The sequence below is a fragment of the Typopeltis vanoorti genome, chromosome 12, assembly GCF_054136105.1.
Source record: "Typopeltis vanoorti isolate ZY-2024b chromosome 12, IOZ_Tvanoo_1.0, whole genome shotgun sequence".
Classification (NCBI taxonomy): Eukaryota; Metazoa; Arthropoda; class Arachnida; order Uropygi; family Thelyphonidae; genus Typopeltis; species Typopeltis vanoorti.
The window spans coordinates 112959928-112977418 of NC_143560.1; the positions used below are offsets into that span (position 1 = coordinate 112959928).

The 17491-nt window shown below is 36.5% G+C and overlaps 1 protein-coding gene across 2 annotated transcripts in view; it reads right to left on the reverse strand.

The window, feature by feature from the left end:
• LOC150101142 (succinyl-CoA:3-ketoacid coenzyme A transferase 1, mitochondrial-like) overlaps positions 1 to 17491 on the reverse strand; it is a 221809-nt gene that overhangs the window by 160336 nt on the left and 43982 nt on the right. For both annotated transcript variants that reach the window (XM_090401526.1, XM_090401525.1), the window contains exon 4: positions 17044 to 17136. In XM_090401526.1, the coding sequence (XP_090257652.1) occupies positions 17044 to 17136 (93 nt within the window). The remainder of the gene's footprint in view (positions 1 to 17043; positions 17137 to 17491) is intronic.

Sequence of the window (17491 nt, forward strand, 5' to 3'; positions counted from 1 at the left end):
AATCTGTATTGGAATCAGTCAGCTACCGTTCAATTAGACAACATTACCACCAGTGATATTAACATCAAAAGAGGAGTGAGACAAGGATGTGTGCTCTCACCACTCCTGTTCAACATATATGCAGAGGTAATCTTTAAAAAAGTATTGGAAGAATGTCCAGAGGGAATCTCAATAAATGGAAAGATTGTTAACAACCTACGATATGCAGATGACACCGTGCTAATTGCAGATAATATTATGGATCTCCAAAAACTCATTGACAGAGTATACGTAGAAAGCCAAAGAATGGGAATAAATATAAACATCAACAAGACAAAATACATGATCATCAGCAAACATCCAGCCTCATCAATGAAACTGACACTCAATGGGAAAAATATTGATCAAGTGTCAAGACATAAATATCTTGATTGCTGGCTTAATGAATGGTGGGATCCAGAAATAGATATAAAGACAAAGATTGAAGTTGCACGGCAGTCCTTCATGAAAATGAGAACACTATTCTGCAATAAAGACCTAAACATGGAAGTCAGATGCCAAATGCTGAAATGCTACTTGTCTATTCTGCTCTATGGAGTTGAAACATGGACATTGAAGGCGACAACCATCAAGAAAATCGAAGCCTTTGAGATGTGGCTATACAGAAGAATGCTAAAGATATCATGGACAGAAAAAATTGCCAATGAAGATAATTTAAAATCCATTGGCAAAGCTAAACATCTTGTACAAATAATCAAGAAACAAAAAACATCATATCTTGGCCACATCATGAGAAACAGCAAATACCAACTTCTACAAACTATTTTGGTAGGAAGAATTGATGGCAAAGGAACTAGAGGAAGAAAAAGAATATCATGGTTTGACAACATCAAGATGTGGACAGGAAAGAGCAGTGCACAACTGCTCAGGTTAGCACAAGAGCGCAGTTTGTTCGCCAAGATGGTCGCTGACCTTCGATAGAAGATAGCACAATAAGAAGAAGAAGAAGTTCAGTTTTTCAAATGGAGAAACTGAACTACAGTTTCTCCATTTGTAACTGTATTCTTCTTTCTTTCTCTCTTCTTTTAATTTTGCTCTGTAATCCATTTTCAATGTTAAAAAATTGCCCCAAGTACACATAAGCTTAAGTACCTATTGAACATAACTTTTGTTTTTCCTCTATTTATTTTAAGACCTATCTTCTTGCTTTCTATGTTCAGTATATTTATCATTTCCTGTAGGTTTTGTGCTGATTCTGAAATTAATACAGTATCATCTGCATATCTTAAATTGGATTTGATGAGGGTTGTAGCCATTTAATTCTATTGAAGTTTTGATAGAAGTTTTTGTTGTGTGCTCTATTAATTAATGACCCAATAATACCAATATTTTTTTGAGAGGTGTGATGGACAGAGTTGTAATGAATATATCTGCCAGCAAAGGTAGTTTTCCAATAATCACTGGTTGATGAAGTATTGGAGGCTGTGCCAGTAGAAGCATGTCCAAGAATGATAAACATGTCCAAACATCATTTAATATACTGTGGCATACATGTGATTCTACAGTTACAGATACTCAACAGGTTTCACTATATAAGAAAAACCAGAATTTTCTTTTTCTATGGCGAATTTAATGCATGGGTGAAGGCTATTGATCTGAAGTAGGAAAGAGATAAGTTCTTTTTCAGAATGAGGCCAAATAGTATAAAGTCATCAGTGTAATGAGACCAAAGAGAAGGTTGGCAATGAATGGATGAGAACAAGGTATTTTCTGGATGGTTCAAAAATAGTTTTCCAAAATGTGGGGACTATACTAGTGTCATCAGTCTGTTAATAGATCTTGTTTTTCTAGCAGAAATATGATTATATAACAAATTCAAAAATCTTCACAAAATCAGGAGCAAAATCATCATATAGTAAACTGACTGTTGGGAAAAACTATGAGAAGTGGAGCAGATTTTGTGACCTTACAAGACGACTTGAATAGATTGAGTGAATGGCCATGCCCATGCCCGTTGAGTGAATGGGCATGGGAGTGAGTATACCAATTCAGTGTTGCAAAATGAAAAGTTTTAAAATTTGAAGAACAAAGATGTGATTCAGAATTTACTTTTGGGGTGGGGTATATTGTTGGAGATGGAAGAAATAAGAGATCTTAGGGTGATGGTGGATAAGGATCTAAAATTTAGAGGACACATTGCCATAATTGTAAGGACAACACAACAAATTCTGGCAATAATGCAGAGGACACTGACTTGTAGAAGTAAGGAGATTCTGGTTCTATTGTATAATGCCTTCATTAGGTCACATGTGGACTACTGTGCACAGATTTGGTCACATGGTTTTCAAAAAAGATGAGATACTGGGATAGATCTAGCTACAATTGATTAAGACAGTTTCTGGTCACTGGAATGGTGAGTATATATATGAATTAAGGTTGAAAAGATGCAGTTTGCAAAGTCTAGTGGATAGGAGGAAGAGGGATGATAGGGATGTAGAGGTTGGTTAGGGATTGTTATAGGATTCATGTTGAACAGGTTTTTCATAAAATGGGGAGAGAACAAGAGGTTATACCCAGAAGCTGTGTAAGGAAGGTGAGCAAGGAAGTAAGAAGGGTTATTTGCATGGAAAGTTGTAAATGATTGGAAGTGTGGTAACTGCATAGAATCTGAATATATTTAAGGCACAGTATGATGATGATAAAGAAACCTCCTGTGATGACTCTTTGACTCCATGGGGATCTGGAGATTATAATAATAACTAATAGTGTCAGATAACTGAATGTTGGTAAATAGAGAAACAAAATCAAAGTGGGCTAACATATCTGATTCCTGTATTTGAATATCCTTGATTTCTTCAAGAAAATGTGTGAAATTCTTAATAAATCTGGATTGTCCAGTATTGGCAGTTAATAAAGAAGAAAGAAATTTAGCAATTCTGTATGTGGTCAAGTATACAGTTGACAGTGGGTCTTACTAAACAACCTTCTTTATGAATTTTTGGTAGACCATATAAACAAGAACTTCCAAAATAGGTACGTAATTTATAACTTATTTTATGTTAAGAAATTTTTTTAAAAACTTTAATCTAACCAAGTTTTCTCAACTAAACTTGTCACCTATCTATCTGCCCTATCATCTAGTTCCTAGATGGCAAACCTATGGCATGTCTGAGAATTTTGCTGGCACGTCAACAATTTACAGGTGATATCCTTTTATATGCTTATAAATTATTCAACCTTTTTTTTTTAATTGTTACAATACATACAAATTAAATTTTGTTTTACACGAGAGAGCGGCTATGAAGATGTGCATATGATTGGTGTGGTATTAACAAAAGATCATGCGACCCAAAGACAACCAACAATTGTTGAGTTGAAATGCTAATTCTCTTCAACTGAATTCCATAACACCTGAAACTGTCAGCGCTGTTACCAACATTTGTTAACAACATTCACTATATGTTTCTTGGTTTTAACGCATTCATGAGAGGGTGCGTTTATCGTTCTGACGGAACTTCTCATTATCAGCGGGCTCAACTCACACAAAGTTTCAACCCCTGGTTGAATTTTATTGCTGCTTGTTTGCTTTTGAGCTGGCAGGGGATCTCATACATGTATTATATAGCATATTTCAATTAATGGTAGAATTTTATTCAAAGTTAGCCTTTGTGATCTCTCATAATGATATCGAGAATTTCAAATGCAATAAAACAAATACTTATTTCATGTAATTGAAAAATTGGACAATAGTTTTTAGTTAGATACTGTGTTTCCGATGAAACATATGGTTTTGCTTGAATCTATACAGCATAGTTTCTGTGAGAGGGGACATGTGATTCATTAGTTAGTGCTATTTTTATTCCAGCTGTCTGTAATTGCACTATTTGTTGAGAAATATATTACACAGATTGCAAAGGGCTCTGTACTTTATTGAGGGATACAATAAAACTACTTGTTTTTCATGCATGTGCAGTATAATGGCTGTTGGGAAGACCTTTGTTAACCGCAGGGAGCGAGTTACTATTGCCTCGACTTAAACATGTTTAAATATTTTTCATGTGCGAGGTATATGCAAAACTTTTTAATCTCTTTTTTTGTAAAGTAAAATCAGAGGTGCGAGTTATTTTCGAGTAAATATGGTAAGCGTATCGCTGACAAGTTGATATCCTTCTGCTGCTTCCCCTGACTTCTTATGGCGAGTTACAATTCATAAATATTTTTCTCACTACTGGTTTTTTTTTTTTAAAACCAACATCATTAAAATCAATTTAATAATACAATAATCAATTTTACACTGGATAATATTATAAATTTATATATAAGTAAATATTATAAATAAAATAAAATATTATTTATAAAATTATAAATAATTATTTATAAAATGTTATAAATAAAAATTGTCCATAATGAATACCTTCTTCCAGCACCGAGAAGTCCATAAGTATACCTGGTACAGGGATACACTAGAACAAAGGTCTCTGATTGACTTCTTTATAGTCTCAGCAGACCTATTTTCCTCAGTGTTGGATGTTCGTGTGAGAAGAGGGGCAGAACTGTCAACTGACCACCACCTTGTTGTGTGCACTCTACAGCTTCAGAAACCAGATGCTACCATCAACGCTAGTAGGCCTCAGCAGCTATACTGCGTGAAATGGGAGGCATTGGAAAATGAGGCTGTGAGGAAGAATTTTGCAGATGACATTTCCTCCAGGTTCAAAGAGATTCCCAAGCATACTGCAGATGTTGAGGAGGAATGGAAGCTGTTCAGAACAGCTGTCACTGCCTCTGCACTCTCATGCTGTGGCAGAAAGCAGCTCAGCATGGCAACAGGCAGTGAGAAAAGGACACATTGGCGGAACCAAGAAGTCCAAAAGCTGTCTGGGAAAAAAAGGGGTTTTACCTAACATGATTTAGGATCAGGTCACCTGAGATGCATTTGTGGTATGCTGAGGCAGTAAAGACAGCAAAGCAGAAGGCTTGGGAATCTTTGGAGAAAGATTAGACTCATCCTATGCAAATGCAAACAAAGTATTCTGGCAAACCATCCACCGCCTTCGAGGGAGGAAATCGTGCACAGCAAGGGCAATTAAGGCCTCTGATGATGCACTTTTAACAACCGAGAAGGATATCCTCCACAGATGGAGGGAATACTTTGAGAGCCTTCTTAACTTGGGTGGCCCAGCAGTTGTGGACATCCAAGAGGTGCAGATCGGGGAAATGACTAGTCTCACAGCAGAAGAGGTCCATTTAGCAATAAAATCGCTAAAATCGGGCAAGGCTGCTGGCGATGATGAAATTCGGCCCGAAAAGCCTTAAATCGAGACGGTGTTCTCTGTCTGACTCGAGTGTGTCAGGCTGCTTGGTTATCTGGGTGAGCACCAAAGCAATGGCAGACAGGCATAATAATACCAGTCTTCAAGAAGGGAGACCAGAAAGATTGCAGTAACTATCGTGGCATCTCTCTGCTCAGCCTGCCTGGGAAAGTGTATGCTAGGTGTTTGGAAAGACAGTGCAGGAGCATAGTTGAGTCAAAGTTCCAGGAAGAACAATGTGGCTTTCATCCTGGTAGAAGCACAACTGACCAGATCTTCACTTGAAGGCAAGTCTTTGAGAAATCTTAGGAATATGCCAAGAATGTCTACACATGTTTTGTGGACTTGGAGAAGTCATATGACCGGGTTCCTCGGGATAAGCTTTGGCAAGTAGTACAGGATTATGGAGTGGATGGCCAACTATTAGCTGCCATCAAGTCCCTGTATGAGTGCCCAGAGTTTTGTGTCAAGGTAAACACCACAAAGTCTGAACCTTTCACAGTCTCCGTTGGCCACTGCCAAGGGTGTGTTCTGTCACCTTTCATAATATTTATGGACTGGATTGATAGGCACAGCTGAGGCAGTGAGTATGTCAGAATTGGAAGATGTAGCATTGGACATCTGCTTTTTGGAGATGACCAAGTTCTGCTTAGCTCTTCCACAGATGACCTCCAGCGAACCCTGAAGGTCATCCTGGACCAAAACTGAAACATTTGTGGTCTCAAGACAACCATCCCAGTGCATTCTACATATAAGTGGAGTTCAATATAGGCAGGTGGTGAAGTTTAAATACCTTGGGTCCATATTCACGAATGATGGAAAATGGGACATAGAGCTGGATACTTGAATTGGCTTAGTAAGCTCAATATTGCGGGAGCTTGGCTGTTCGGTAGTATTAAAGTGGGAGTTAAGCCAGAAGGCAAAGCTGGCTGTCTTCAATACAGTCTATGTCCTCATCCTCACCTATGGTCACAAGAGTTGGGTAATGACTGAAAGAATGCGGACATGAATCCAAGCGGCTGAAATGAGGTTCCTTTGAGGGGTTGCGGGGTTGACAAGACTCGACAGAGTCAGAAGCTCTGCAATTCGGGAAACCCTCAATACTCAACCGCTGCTTCTCAGAACAAGAGAGGCTCCCTCAGCAGCCCTCTTTGCCAAGCCAGAGTGTGGGAGGCCAAGGACTCGCTGGATAGATTATATCCAAAACCTTGGGTGGACATGTTTGGGAATCCCACCAGAACACCTGAGCTTGGTGGCAGAGGATCATGACCATTGGAAGTTCCTCTTGCAGCTGTTGCCTCCACAACCCAATTAAGGTGAGCCTTGAAGATGTATGTATGTATGTATAAATATATATATTATAAATTTATGAACAAATAAATAAATTAAGTTAAATTAATTTTCTATTAATTTTTTCCCTATTAAAAACTGCTCGGCACGTCAGCAACTCGATTGGTAAATTTTTGGCATGCGCACATAAAAAGGTTCACCACCACTGATCTAGTTGGCTATTACCCATTTACCACTGAATCAAGAAGAATATAAGAATTCTGTAATTTTTTTTTACTCGTTTTATTTTTTTATTCATATAACCACTAAATTTTCACTCAGCTGAAATAAACTAATATTTGGAATAAGATGTGTAATATGCTGGTAAAAAATGATTAAATAAATAATAATAATAATAAAGAAAGAAAGAAAATTAAAAAAAAAAAGCCTATCTGAACAGTGTTTCTGTGGTGCAGTCAATGTTTGGCTGGAAAGATTTAGATTCGGTCCCTGTTGTTACATCAGAGAAATCATTATAATGCTTTTCAGCTACAGATGAACCGGATAGTTTCACATATAGAAGGAAGTGCATTCATTCCAAAGTAAAGAACACACTTGTCTCATAGCCTAAGTATAATCTAGATAATCAACATTATCTAGATGCTAGTATTATTAGTATTATTATTCAGACATTTCTGTGGAGTCTGAAGACTCATCATGAGTGGCTTACACTAACCATTATTCATACAGTACTCATCATACTTCTGCATGAACTCATTTGCTGACAAAACAAAGCTCTCATGACTGATTCTGGCAGTTCATCTCCAATTTAAAAAATCGAGTACTCATGCCCTGGCTGACCGCACTCTTACACAATATCTAGAATAATCCTTGTTCTCTACCTTGTTGCTTATAATGAAAAATTTCTTCTGCATATCCTACAAAACTCTTTTATCCCATATGTTTTCACCATCAGTTAAACATTAAAACCCAGAAAATTCAATCTGTTCTCAGAGAGAGAGAGCACATTCCATAGATCTGTTGCTATCTTGTTCACTTACCTCGTGATCCTCTCAAGAAGTAAGTGAACAAGATACCATCCCCCTCCGAAGGAGGAGCATACTATTTGGATTTAGCAATTATTGCTATCAACTACTTAGTGTTTGTCATTTTATATAGAGCCCAAGCACCAACATTATATAAAATTTTTTAAAATCTACTTTTTAATATATATTATTATTATTAAGTGAGACCTCCAGGCAGCCAAGGACTCATAGAGGGAGGCTATGAATCACCCAAACCAGCTATCATACCTTCCCTTAAATTCATTCACACTAGATGCATTCACTACCCCCAAAGGCGAACTATTCCACTCACTCACTATTCTGTGAGAGAAGTGAGTACCCCTTTCTTGACTGTTAACAAACAGATATCATCCACGGATATAGCACCCATTCAAAAGTTTATAGACCTCTATCATATCGCTCCTCTTCAGGGGTGTAGTCGGGCCAGGGCAATGCCCTGGTACTTTTTTAAAACTATCAAAATTTTTAAATTCATTATAATAAATTATAAAAGTTATAATAGTGAGACTTATAATGCATTTCCAGCTTTCAGTCAAAAAATAGCAGCTTGCCACTCTTGTCATTTTCGTTTCAGAAAACAAGGCAATCTCTGCCATATGGGCATCGTAATAATAATAATGCTGCACTTCATGCTCTGGATTTTTTTTTCCAAGATAGAACCCTGGTACTATTTCTTTTAAGACTACTCACAACAATTTGTCCTCATAATTTAAATCCCATAATCCAGATATAATCTTTGTAACTCTTCTTTGCACCTTTTCCACAGCTTCTTTATCTCCTTAGAATCCAGGAGACCAAATCAATGCACAGTAATCCAGGTGAGGTCTTATCAAAACCTTATAAAGAGGCAAAATGACTTCCTCATCCTTACATGTAAAGGTTCACTTTAACATAACAATTATCCTCTGAGTTGTATTTGCAACTTTTGCTGTGTGACCTTTGAACTTCAAATTCCTATCCACTAATATGCCAAGATCCCTTGCGTCCTCAGTTTCTTGGAGCATAACCCTGCTAATATAATATGCTGCTGGAAATTTCATCATGCCAAAGTGCATAACTTTACACTTACTAACATTATATTGACACATACTTTACACATACTAACATTATATTGGGGTGCTTAAGGGTCAAAGCTGTATAACTGAGAGGAGACCTCCACATAGCCTTTAAAGGAATGTGGAGAACTGACCAAGGCTTCTGACCTAATGTCCAATCCTCACCTTCTCGTGGTGCACACTGTTGGGTATCTACTTGGATACTGAACGAATGAGGATGGGCTGGCAATTTGGGATTTAGCTGACCAAATTGTATTCTTATTGGTTAAACCAAAATTAAAAATGATGGTACAACATGACAAAATTTCATGCCAGCTGGGACATTGCCCGGTTAAACAAGGCCCCCCGTTGTTTTTGCCAGGGAACCAGGGCGAACAGTGAAAAGTCAGCTACTGGAACAAATCTGAAAGCATATCCCAACTCAACATCACCAGAGTTCAAGATCGGTACTATCAACGTAAGAAGCCTGAATGGCAAAGAATTGGAGCTAGCTGAGGAATTAGATAAGTACCAGATCGACATAATCGGGGTGACTGAAACAAAAAAGACCAAAACTGGTGAGATCTTTCTGAGCAATAAATACAAAATATTATATTCAGGCAATGACAATCAAGGAAAAGAAGGAGTAGCCATAGTATTCAACACAAAATACGAGGCTAATCTTCTTCAATGGCAGTCAGTCTCGAGTAGAGTAATGTGGGCAAATATGACAATGGGGAACTGGACAATGAGACTTATTTGTGCCTATGGTCCCACATAAGGTTCTACTAAGGTAGAAGTGGAGGAATTTTTTGATGCTTTAGAAAAAGCAACTGACACAGTGAAAAAGGAAAAGTTGGTCCTTGTTGGTTATCTAAATAGCAGAGTAGGAAATGATTGTGAGACATACAAAAATATTTTGGGAAAATTTGGAGAAAAGAGTAAAGCTAATAATAATGGCAAATATCTGTTGGATTTCTGCTCAGGACATGGATTGGTTATTACTAACACCATATTCGAACATAAAAATGTGCACAAATTCACATGGAGAGAAGAGGCTAGGAATAAGAAAAGTCTCATTGACTATGTTATTGTTGATGGTGATGTTTTCTCCCTGGTGCAGGACACCAGAGTGTACAGAGGATTTGAAATTGGAAGCGATCACTATCTAGTCTTGAGCAAAATAAAATTGAATTTCATATTGAAAAGAATAACATGTAAGAAAGTTTTAAAGCGAATAAAAGTTGAGCAGCTCTCAGATGTGAACTGTAGACTAAAATACACAAAGATTATTGAAGAAAAAATGAAAGAGTTTGATAACAGGGGAATCAAACCTTGGAGATTCAGTGGCAAACTCTGAAGAAAACATTGATTGAACTCCCTGGTGGACACAGGAAGTTAAAGAGACAGTGAAGGAAAAGAAGAAAGCATATCAAAAGTTCCTGTCAAATAAGTCAGCTTGTGCTCTTAGAGAATATATAGACAAATGCAAGAATGCTAAACACTGTGTAGCTAGCTGAACAAAAGTCATGGGAGGACTTTGGCAAGAATATAGAAAATAAATATCAAGAAGGTGGCAAAATATTCTGGAGGTTGTTGAAGAAGCTTAGGAATGGAGGAAAGTGTGCTATAAAAGGAATTAGAGATGATAGAGGTGACATGAAAACGGGAGAAAAAGATATCCTTGAAGTATGGAGTAAATACTTTGAAAAAGTGCTATTTGAAACAAGCAGTGATGACAGCACAGTGGTAAAAAACACTGACCAGGCATGCAGTCAGGAATACATATCCATACTTGAAGTAGAAAAAGCCATCAAAGGCTGCTGGAGTAGATGATATTCGACCAGAAATGCTGAAGTATGGTGGTGTGAGAGTCTTACAGTGGCTGCACTGCATAGTTCAGAAGGCCTGGACAGAGGGACGAATTCCCGAAGATTGGAGTAGAGCTCTCATAGTACCCATATATAAAAAGGGAAATAAAACTGCATGTGAGAATTACAGAGGTATTTCCCTACTGAGTGTTCCTGGCAAGATCTATGCAAGTATACTTGAGAAACGGTTGAGAAGAATTGTGGAAGAAAAGCTTGGTGAAGAACAAGCTGGATTCAGGCCAAATAGAGGCTGTCAGGATCAGATCTTCACTTTACGACAAATAGTCGAGAAAGCATGGGAATATAACAAAGATCTGTATTTAAGTTTTGTCGATTTGGAAAAGGCATATGACAAGTTGCCAAGAGAGAAGCTATTCAGTACGCTGCAGTTATATGGTGTCAATGGGGCATTATATCAAGCAATACTTAGTCTTTATTTGAGTTGTAAGTCAGCAGTTAGAATTGAAGGAAGTACAGGAAGATGGTTTAATGCTAAATCTGGCATGAGACAAGGATGTACATTATCCCCTCTGTTATTCATTATCTATATGGATCACATTATAAAGGAAAGTGGTATTAAACATGATATCAAAATTGGAGATGTTAATGTCAGCTCTTTGCTTTATGCGGATGATGTTATACTTCTAAATAAATCTGCTACAAGTCTGCAAGATTCTCTGACTAAATTAAATAGCTGTTGTAATAGATATGGTATGAAGGTCAGCAATAAAAAGACAAAGACAATGAAAATAGGCAGAATCATTGAAAATGTCAACTGTGTTGTGAATGGAGAACCTCTGGAACAAGTAAAACATTTCAGCTATTTAGGCACGATTTTTACTGAAGATGGTAAATTGAATATAGAAATAGACAACAGAATCAGCAAAGCTGGTATGGTGGGAAGTCAATTGAATAAATTCATATGGAATAAGAGAGAAATTAGTCGGAACACTAAATTAGCTGTATACAAGACAGTGTTCAAACCAGTTTTAACTTATGGACCTGAGAGCTGGGTCAGAAGTAAAACACTTGACCAAAGACTAGAGACCACAGATATGAGAGTCCTGAGAAAGATTATAGGCGTGAACAGATGGCATCAGTGCCAATATCATATTAAAAATGAGGATATTAGGAAAGAATTTGACATTGTCAGCATCCAGGAATGTGTTAGCAGAGCTAATCTCAGGTGGTATGGTCACTTAAACAGAATGGGCGAGGAAAGATTAGCAAAACGAGTGTTCTCTGCCAGGTTGGCAGGAAAACGACCCAGAGGAAGACCAAGATATAGGTGGATTGATACGGACCAAAGTGCCTTAGACAATAGAAATATAAGATCTGATAATGTTGGAGTCTTGACAAGTGACAGACTGATTTGGAAGAAAATTGTAGATAGGAAATTAATAATGATGTTAATTTTTCATGTAGTACTATCATATCCTGTACACCCCTTGAGGGTACATAGGAGGAATTTGATGATGATGATGACATTATATTGACAGCCATTTTCGTTTGCCCCAATTTCCAGCCTATTCAAATCATTTTGTAAGTGCTCAATATTAATAGCATCCCTGAGTGCCCTGACTATCTTTGAATCATTGGCAATCAGTTGCATATCTCCTGTTAAACCTTTCCTAATGTCATTATTGTACAGATTGAACAACAATGTCCCAAGCACTGAAAACTGAGGTACACCACTGGTCACCTTAAATCTGGCAGATTCACACTCACTGTATACCACTTTTTGATATCTATTTGTCAACCATCCCCTGATCCTGATCCAAGTCAAGAGTTTATATTCCAATCCCATATTCTACACATTATGCAGCAGCCTTTCGTGTGGTTTCCTATCAACTGCCTTCTAAAAAGTCCAGCATTACTATAGTGTATCCATTCCCATAATCCAACGTTGCCATAACATTCTTATAAAATATGAACAAATTGCTAAAACATAACTTTCCTTTAGTAAACCCATGCTGCTCCTTGCAGCAGAGTATAGCATGTTTGTTTAACCATATCTGTATATGAGTTCTTACCAACTTCTCTAAAATTTTCACTACCACACCAGAGATACTGATGAGTCGGTAGTTAGACACATCAGTTTTTGCACCACCCATGTCCAATGGAACTATCTTACATTCCTTCCATTCCTGTGGTATCATTCCTGAGCTGAGACTCAGGTTATACAAATATGTGAAAGGCCTAGCAAATTCAGCTGAACATTCTTTTAGCAAATAGGCTGATATTCCATTTGTCCTATTGATAAATTCATAGCCAAGTTTTGCAACAGCTCTTTAACTTCATTTTCATGAACCTCTAACTCTTCATCCAATGTGGCATGTTATACAACTGATTGATATATCTTAGCAAAGTGAGAACTCATTAGTTGAACAATCTCATTAATTTCCAACACTGGAATGCCATCTGCATTCAATAAAGTTATTCTTTCACATTCATTCTTTCTTTTGCTTGCGCATAACGATAAATTTTTTTGGATTGCCTTTAGCATGTCCGATTTAGCTTTCCACACAATACTCATTACTTTTCTGGCATGAGCTTTATATATTTCATAATTCTTGCTTAATACATTTGCACATCCATTTTACTCCCAACTTATTTATTCTTCGAAGACTAGTTATACATTCAGATGCCGCCTCATTTAAGCACTTTTTCAAAGATTCCCATGTATTTCTGACATTTTTCACATTCAGTAACTGATACCATGGGATCAGAAATGGCATTCTCCAAAGTTGATCATAATTTCGTTCAACATGTAAATTGTTGTGATCAGAGCATCAATACAATTAGATACTTCCCAAAAAAGCACAGCACTGTTATGAAGTGGTGGTAAATAACCATATTCTTAACAGAGACCCCTCCTTCTATAAAGAAGGAATTATATATAGTATATCTTAAATCTGTTTAAAACAGTTAACTCATTTTTTGTTTAGCGTTAATTGCATGAATCACATTTGTTAAATTAAATTATGTCATTATCATGCTTAAATGTAAATATACATATACATATATATATCAGTGGCATACATGCCCATTTCGGTTGGGTGTACTGTTGTGGCTTATACACCCCATGCTAAAAATTCACGTCAGTTCGAATTTATGTATAATTGCATTTTTATCAATGTATGAAAGTTTTAAGATTGTATAGTATGTCAGTGCTCATCTTAATTGGTCTAATACAATTAATTGTAGGATAACTTTGAATACTTAAATTTATCAATTAACTGTAACCAAATCTGCACAGAGTGGGGGGCAATGTATCTGTTTTAAGATACTGTATATTAGAAAACAGTAATGAAGGTGAATGCTATTGGTTGATATATTTGAATTACTCAAAGGTGCAAAATTTGGAAGAGGAGGACAAGGCTTGCCTCATTCAACTACAATACTGTTTATTATGATAGTTATTATTTGGTCCTTTTCATTAAAATTGATACACATTATTGGATTTATTGGACCATGGTTTTGATAAACATTTATACATAATCGTCGACTAGTTTCGCCAGCTGTGTCTGTCTGGCTTTGTCAAGACGAGAAAGGTTATAGTAATATTAAATGCAAAAACAAAAGAATGTAGTAACGACTTAAAAAACAGTTAAACAAATTGGAGAGCTTGTGTGACATCAAACACATGAAGCGTGAAGACTTGGTCATTGTTATTAAGTCGCGTTTTATAATTTTTTGCATAATTTAGTTCTGCTAAACTTAATGAAGTTAATAGATTTTTCTAAATGTCTTTTAATATTATTCACTGGTTTGTATTGAGGTTATTTCCTGTCCGTAGGACTACTACAGCTTCTTTAAAGGTTCTACATCTGTAATCCTCTTCGATATATGGCATGGAGCTGTTGTCCCAATCTATTTGAATGGTTTGAAGTTGAGAAATGATGTGCTAACCCTGAGGTGTCTGTTCTATTATTATTGACATCTCTGACATGTTCCTTCTTTCGGATTTCTAGGCTTCGTGAAGTTTGGCATAAGTCAGTCCACATGTACATGGTATGCTGTAAGCACCTGCGTATTTATAGAAAGTGATGCTATCCTTAGGGGAGCTTAAGATGTACCTAAAGTACATAAAGATGAGGTTCTGCTCCGCCCAATCGTAGATAGCAGATACTCTTCTACATACCTACTAGCCAAACACCTCACTAGCCTATTAAAAGAGAAGATAAGAAAATCAGCTTCATACATAAAGAATTCTCAACACTTCATTGAAAAACTTAAAAACATTAATATATCCAACACAGACGTATTGACAAGTTTGGATGTGGTCTCTTTGTTTACAAACGTACCAATTGAAGAAGTCATTGAGATTATAAAAGATCTCTTTCCAAATGATATTATGCAGCTCTTCTGCTACTGCCTCAAGTCCAACTACTTTAAAGTAAACAACATAATATATCAACAACTAAAAGGCTCAACCATGGGCAGTCCCCTGTCACCACCGTGTGCAGATCTGTTCATGGAAAAATTAGAAAATGACATCCTAGCAAAAATAAATCCAAAACCATCAGTCTGGTGGAGATATGTTGACGATGTGTTCATTATCTAGAAAGACAAGAAAGATACCTTACATGAGTTCCTCCAAAAAATAAACTCTTTCCATCATAAAATTAAATTCACATTAGAATTGGAAAACAATCATCAATTACCCTTTTTGGATGTACTAGTTAAAAAACAAGATAATGGACAAATCAAACTTACAATCTATCATTAACCAACAGATAATGGACGTTATCTCCATTTTACATCTAATCATCACTATGCACAGAAACTTAGCATTATACATATGCTAAAAAACAGAGTTAAAAATATCATCACAGAAGAAAAAGATGTATTTGCTGAGCTTTCTCTTATATCAAAAACTCTGTCACAAAATGGTTATCCTCAAAATATAATCCGTCATCATACAATATGCTGGCTCAGTCTTCATCAAAATATCAAGAATCAGGAAGCCTTTTAACATCAGAGTTCTACACGACAGTATTTAAGATCCCCTAAGAATAGTGTCGCTGTCTACAAATATGCAGGTGTTTATACCATACCATGTACATGTGGACTGACTTAGGCCAAACTTCATGAAGCCTAGAAATCCGAAAGAAGGAACATGTCGGAGATGTCAATAATAATAAAACAGACACCTCAGGGTTAGCACATCATTTCTCAACTTCAAACATTCAAATAGATTGCGACAACAGCTCCATGCCATATATCGAAGAGGATTACAGATGTAGAACCTTTAAAGAAGCTGCAGTAATCCTACAGACAGGAAATAACCTCTTAAATAAATCTAATAAATCTAAATAAATCTATTAAATTCATTAAATTTAGCAGAACTAAATTACGCAAAAAATTATAAAATGCGACTTAATAACAATGACTAAGTCTTTATGCTTCATGCGTTTGATGTCACATGTGCTCTCCAATTTGTTTAACTGTTTTTTAAGTCGTTACTACATTCTTTTGTTTTTGCATTTAATATTAGTATAACCTTTCTCATCTTGACAAAGCCAGACAGACACAACTAGCGAAACTAGTCGACGATTGTGTATAAATGTTTATCAAAACCATGGTCCAATAAATCCAATATTATGTATCAATTACAATACTGTTTCCCCATTGTAAACATGGGCAAAAACGTTATAAATTTATTGAAAATTATATATTAAAAACTTGTCGATGTTATATACAAAAACTTGCCTATCACGTCAGTTCACACTTCATGCATGCAAACAGATGAAACTCGGAAAAAAAAACAGCAACTCATGACAAATGACAATGTTCAATTGCACTGGTTGATACAAAACCAATCACAGCCTCTAGGTGCTATTGTCTCAGAGCTCACCCTGCCTTTCCTTGTGAGCAGTTTAAAACTACTAGAACACTAAATATTTGATCCACTGCACCATCTGTACTTCTTTTCAAAGAGGTTAAAGGTGTATATATTTTGAATGCACACTGGGGCTATTAACGCGAATATGATGCAATGTTTACACGTTGAAAGGTATCCTCTTCATGAAGCATTAGTATATTGTGTTTAATTTTAACAATCACATGAAGTCTGGAAATAATTAGGGAAGTCTTTAATGGGAATAAATGCAAATATATAATATCGGTGACATTGCTATTCGGTGGATGAGCACTGCACACCTAGCACCTGGAATATTTGCCTCGATATATATATGCTGGCCTGGTTGGCCAAATGGTTAGCATATCCACTCTCCAGCCAAAAGCCTGCGGGTTCGAATCCCATGTAGGCATGGACGTTTATGATTGTCCTCCCCCAGTATGGTCTGGGTCACCATGGGAGTAGAAGAACAAAAACCTTCCACAATGGGAGAGGCCTTCACCCTGCAGTGGTTAGAAAAATAGTCTGTTATTTTTTTTTTTAATATATATGTATATACTGTATATATAAAATAGTGTGCACATGCACATAAATCTACAGTGTTTTGAACTTTTAATATGAATACCTTACCTGTGGAATCAGCTCTACTTCAAGTTCTCCTGTAAAATAAAGTTTCTCAAAGTGGGAATTTTCTCCAACATAGGATGCTACTAGACGCTTAATCTGAAACATGAAAACTTTTTTTATCATAGTAAAATAAACTTAGTCTTTAGTTAATGCGAAATTTTTTGAAGTAAAATAACAACTCTAAATATAATTTATCATTGTGATTAGTATTACTACTGTACCATATGGAGATCCACTCTTCTCACTCCCTTTCCCTTTTTCTCACTAAATCTTGATTTCATTCATTATCAGTGCACTCAAAATGGCAAAAACGTTTCACTTATTCACTGCTCTCAATGAAATGTTCTACCCCTCACTATCTTGCATATCACTCTTATGCTCCATTCCCCCACCCACTTTTCTTCTGACCAATAAAAAACCCTTTCCAAAGTCACTCTGTAAAATTCCCTCA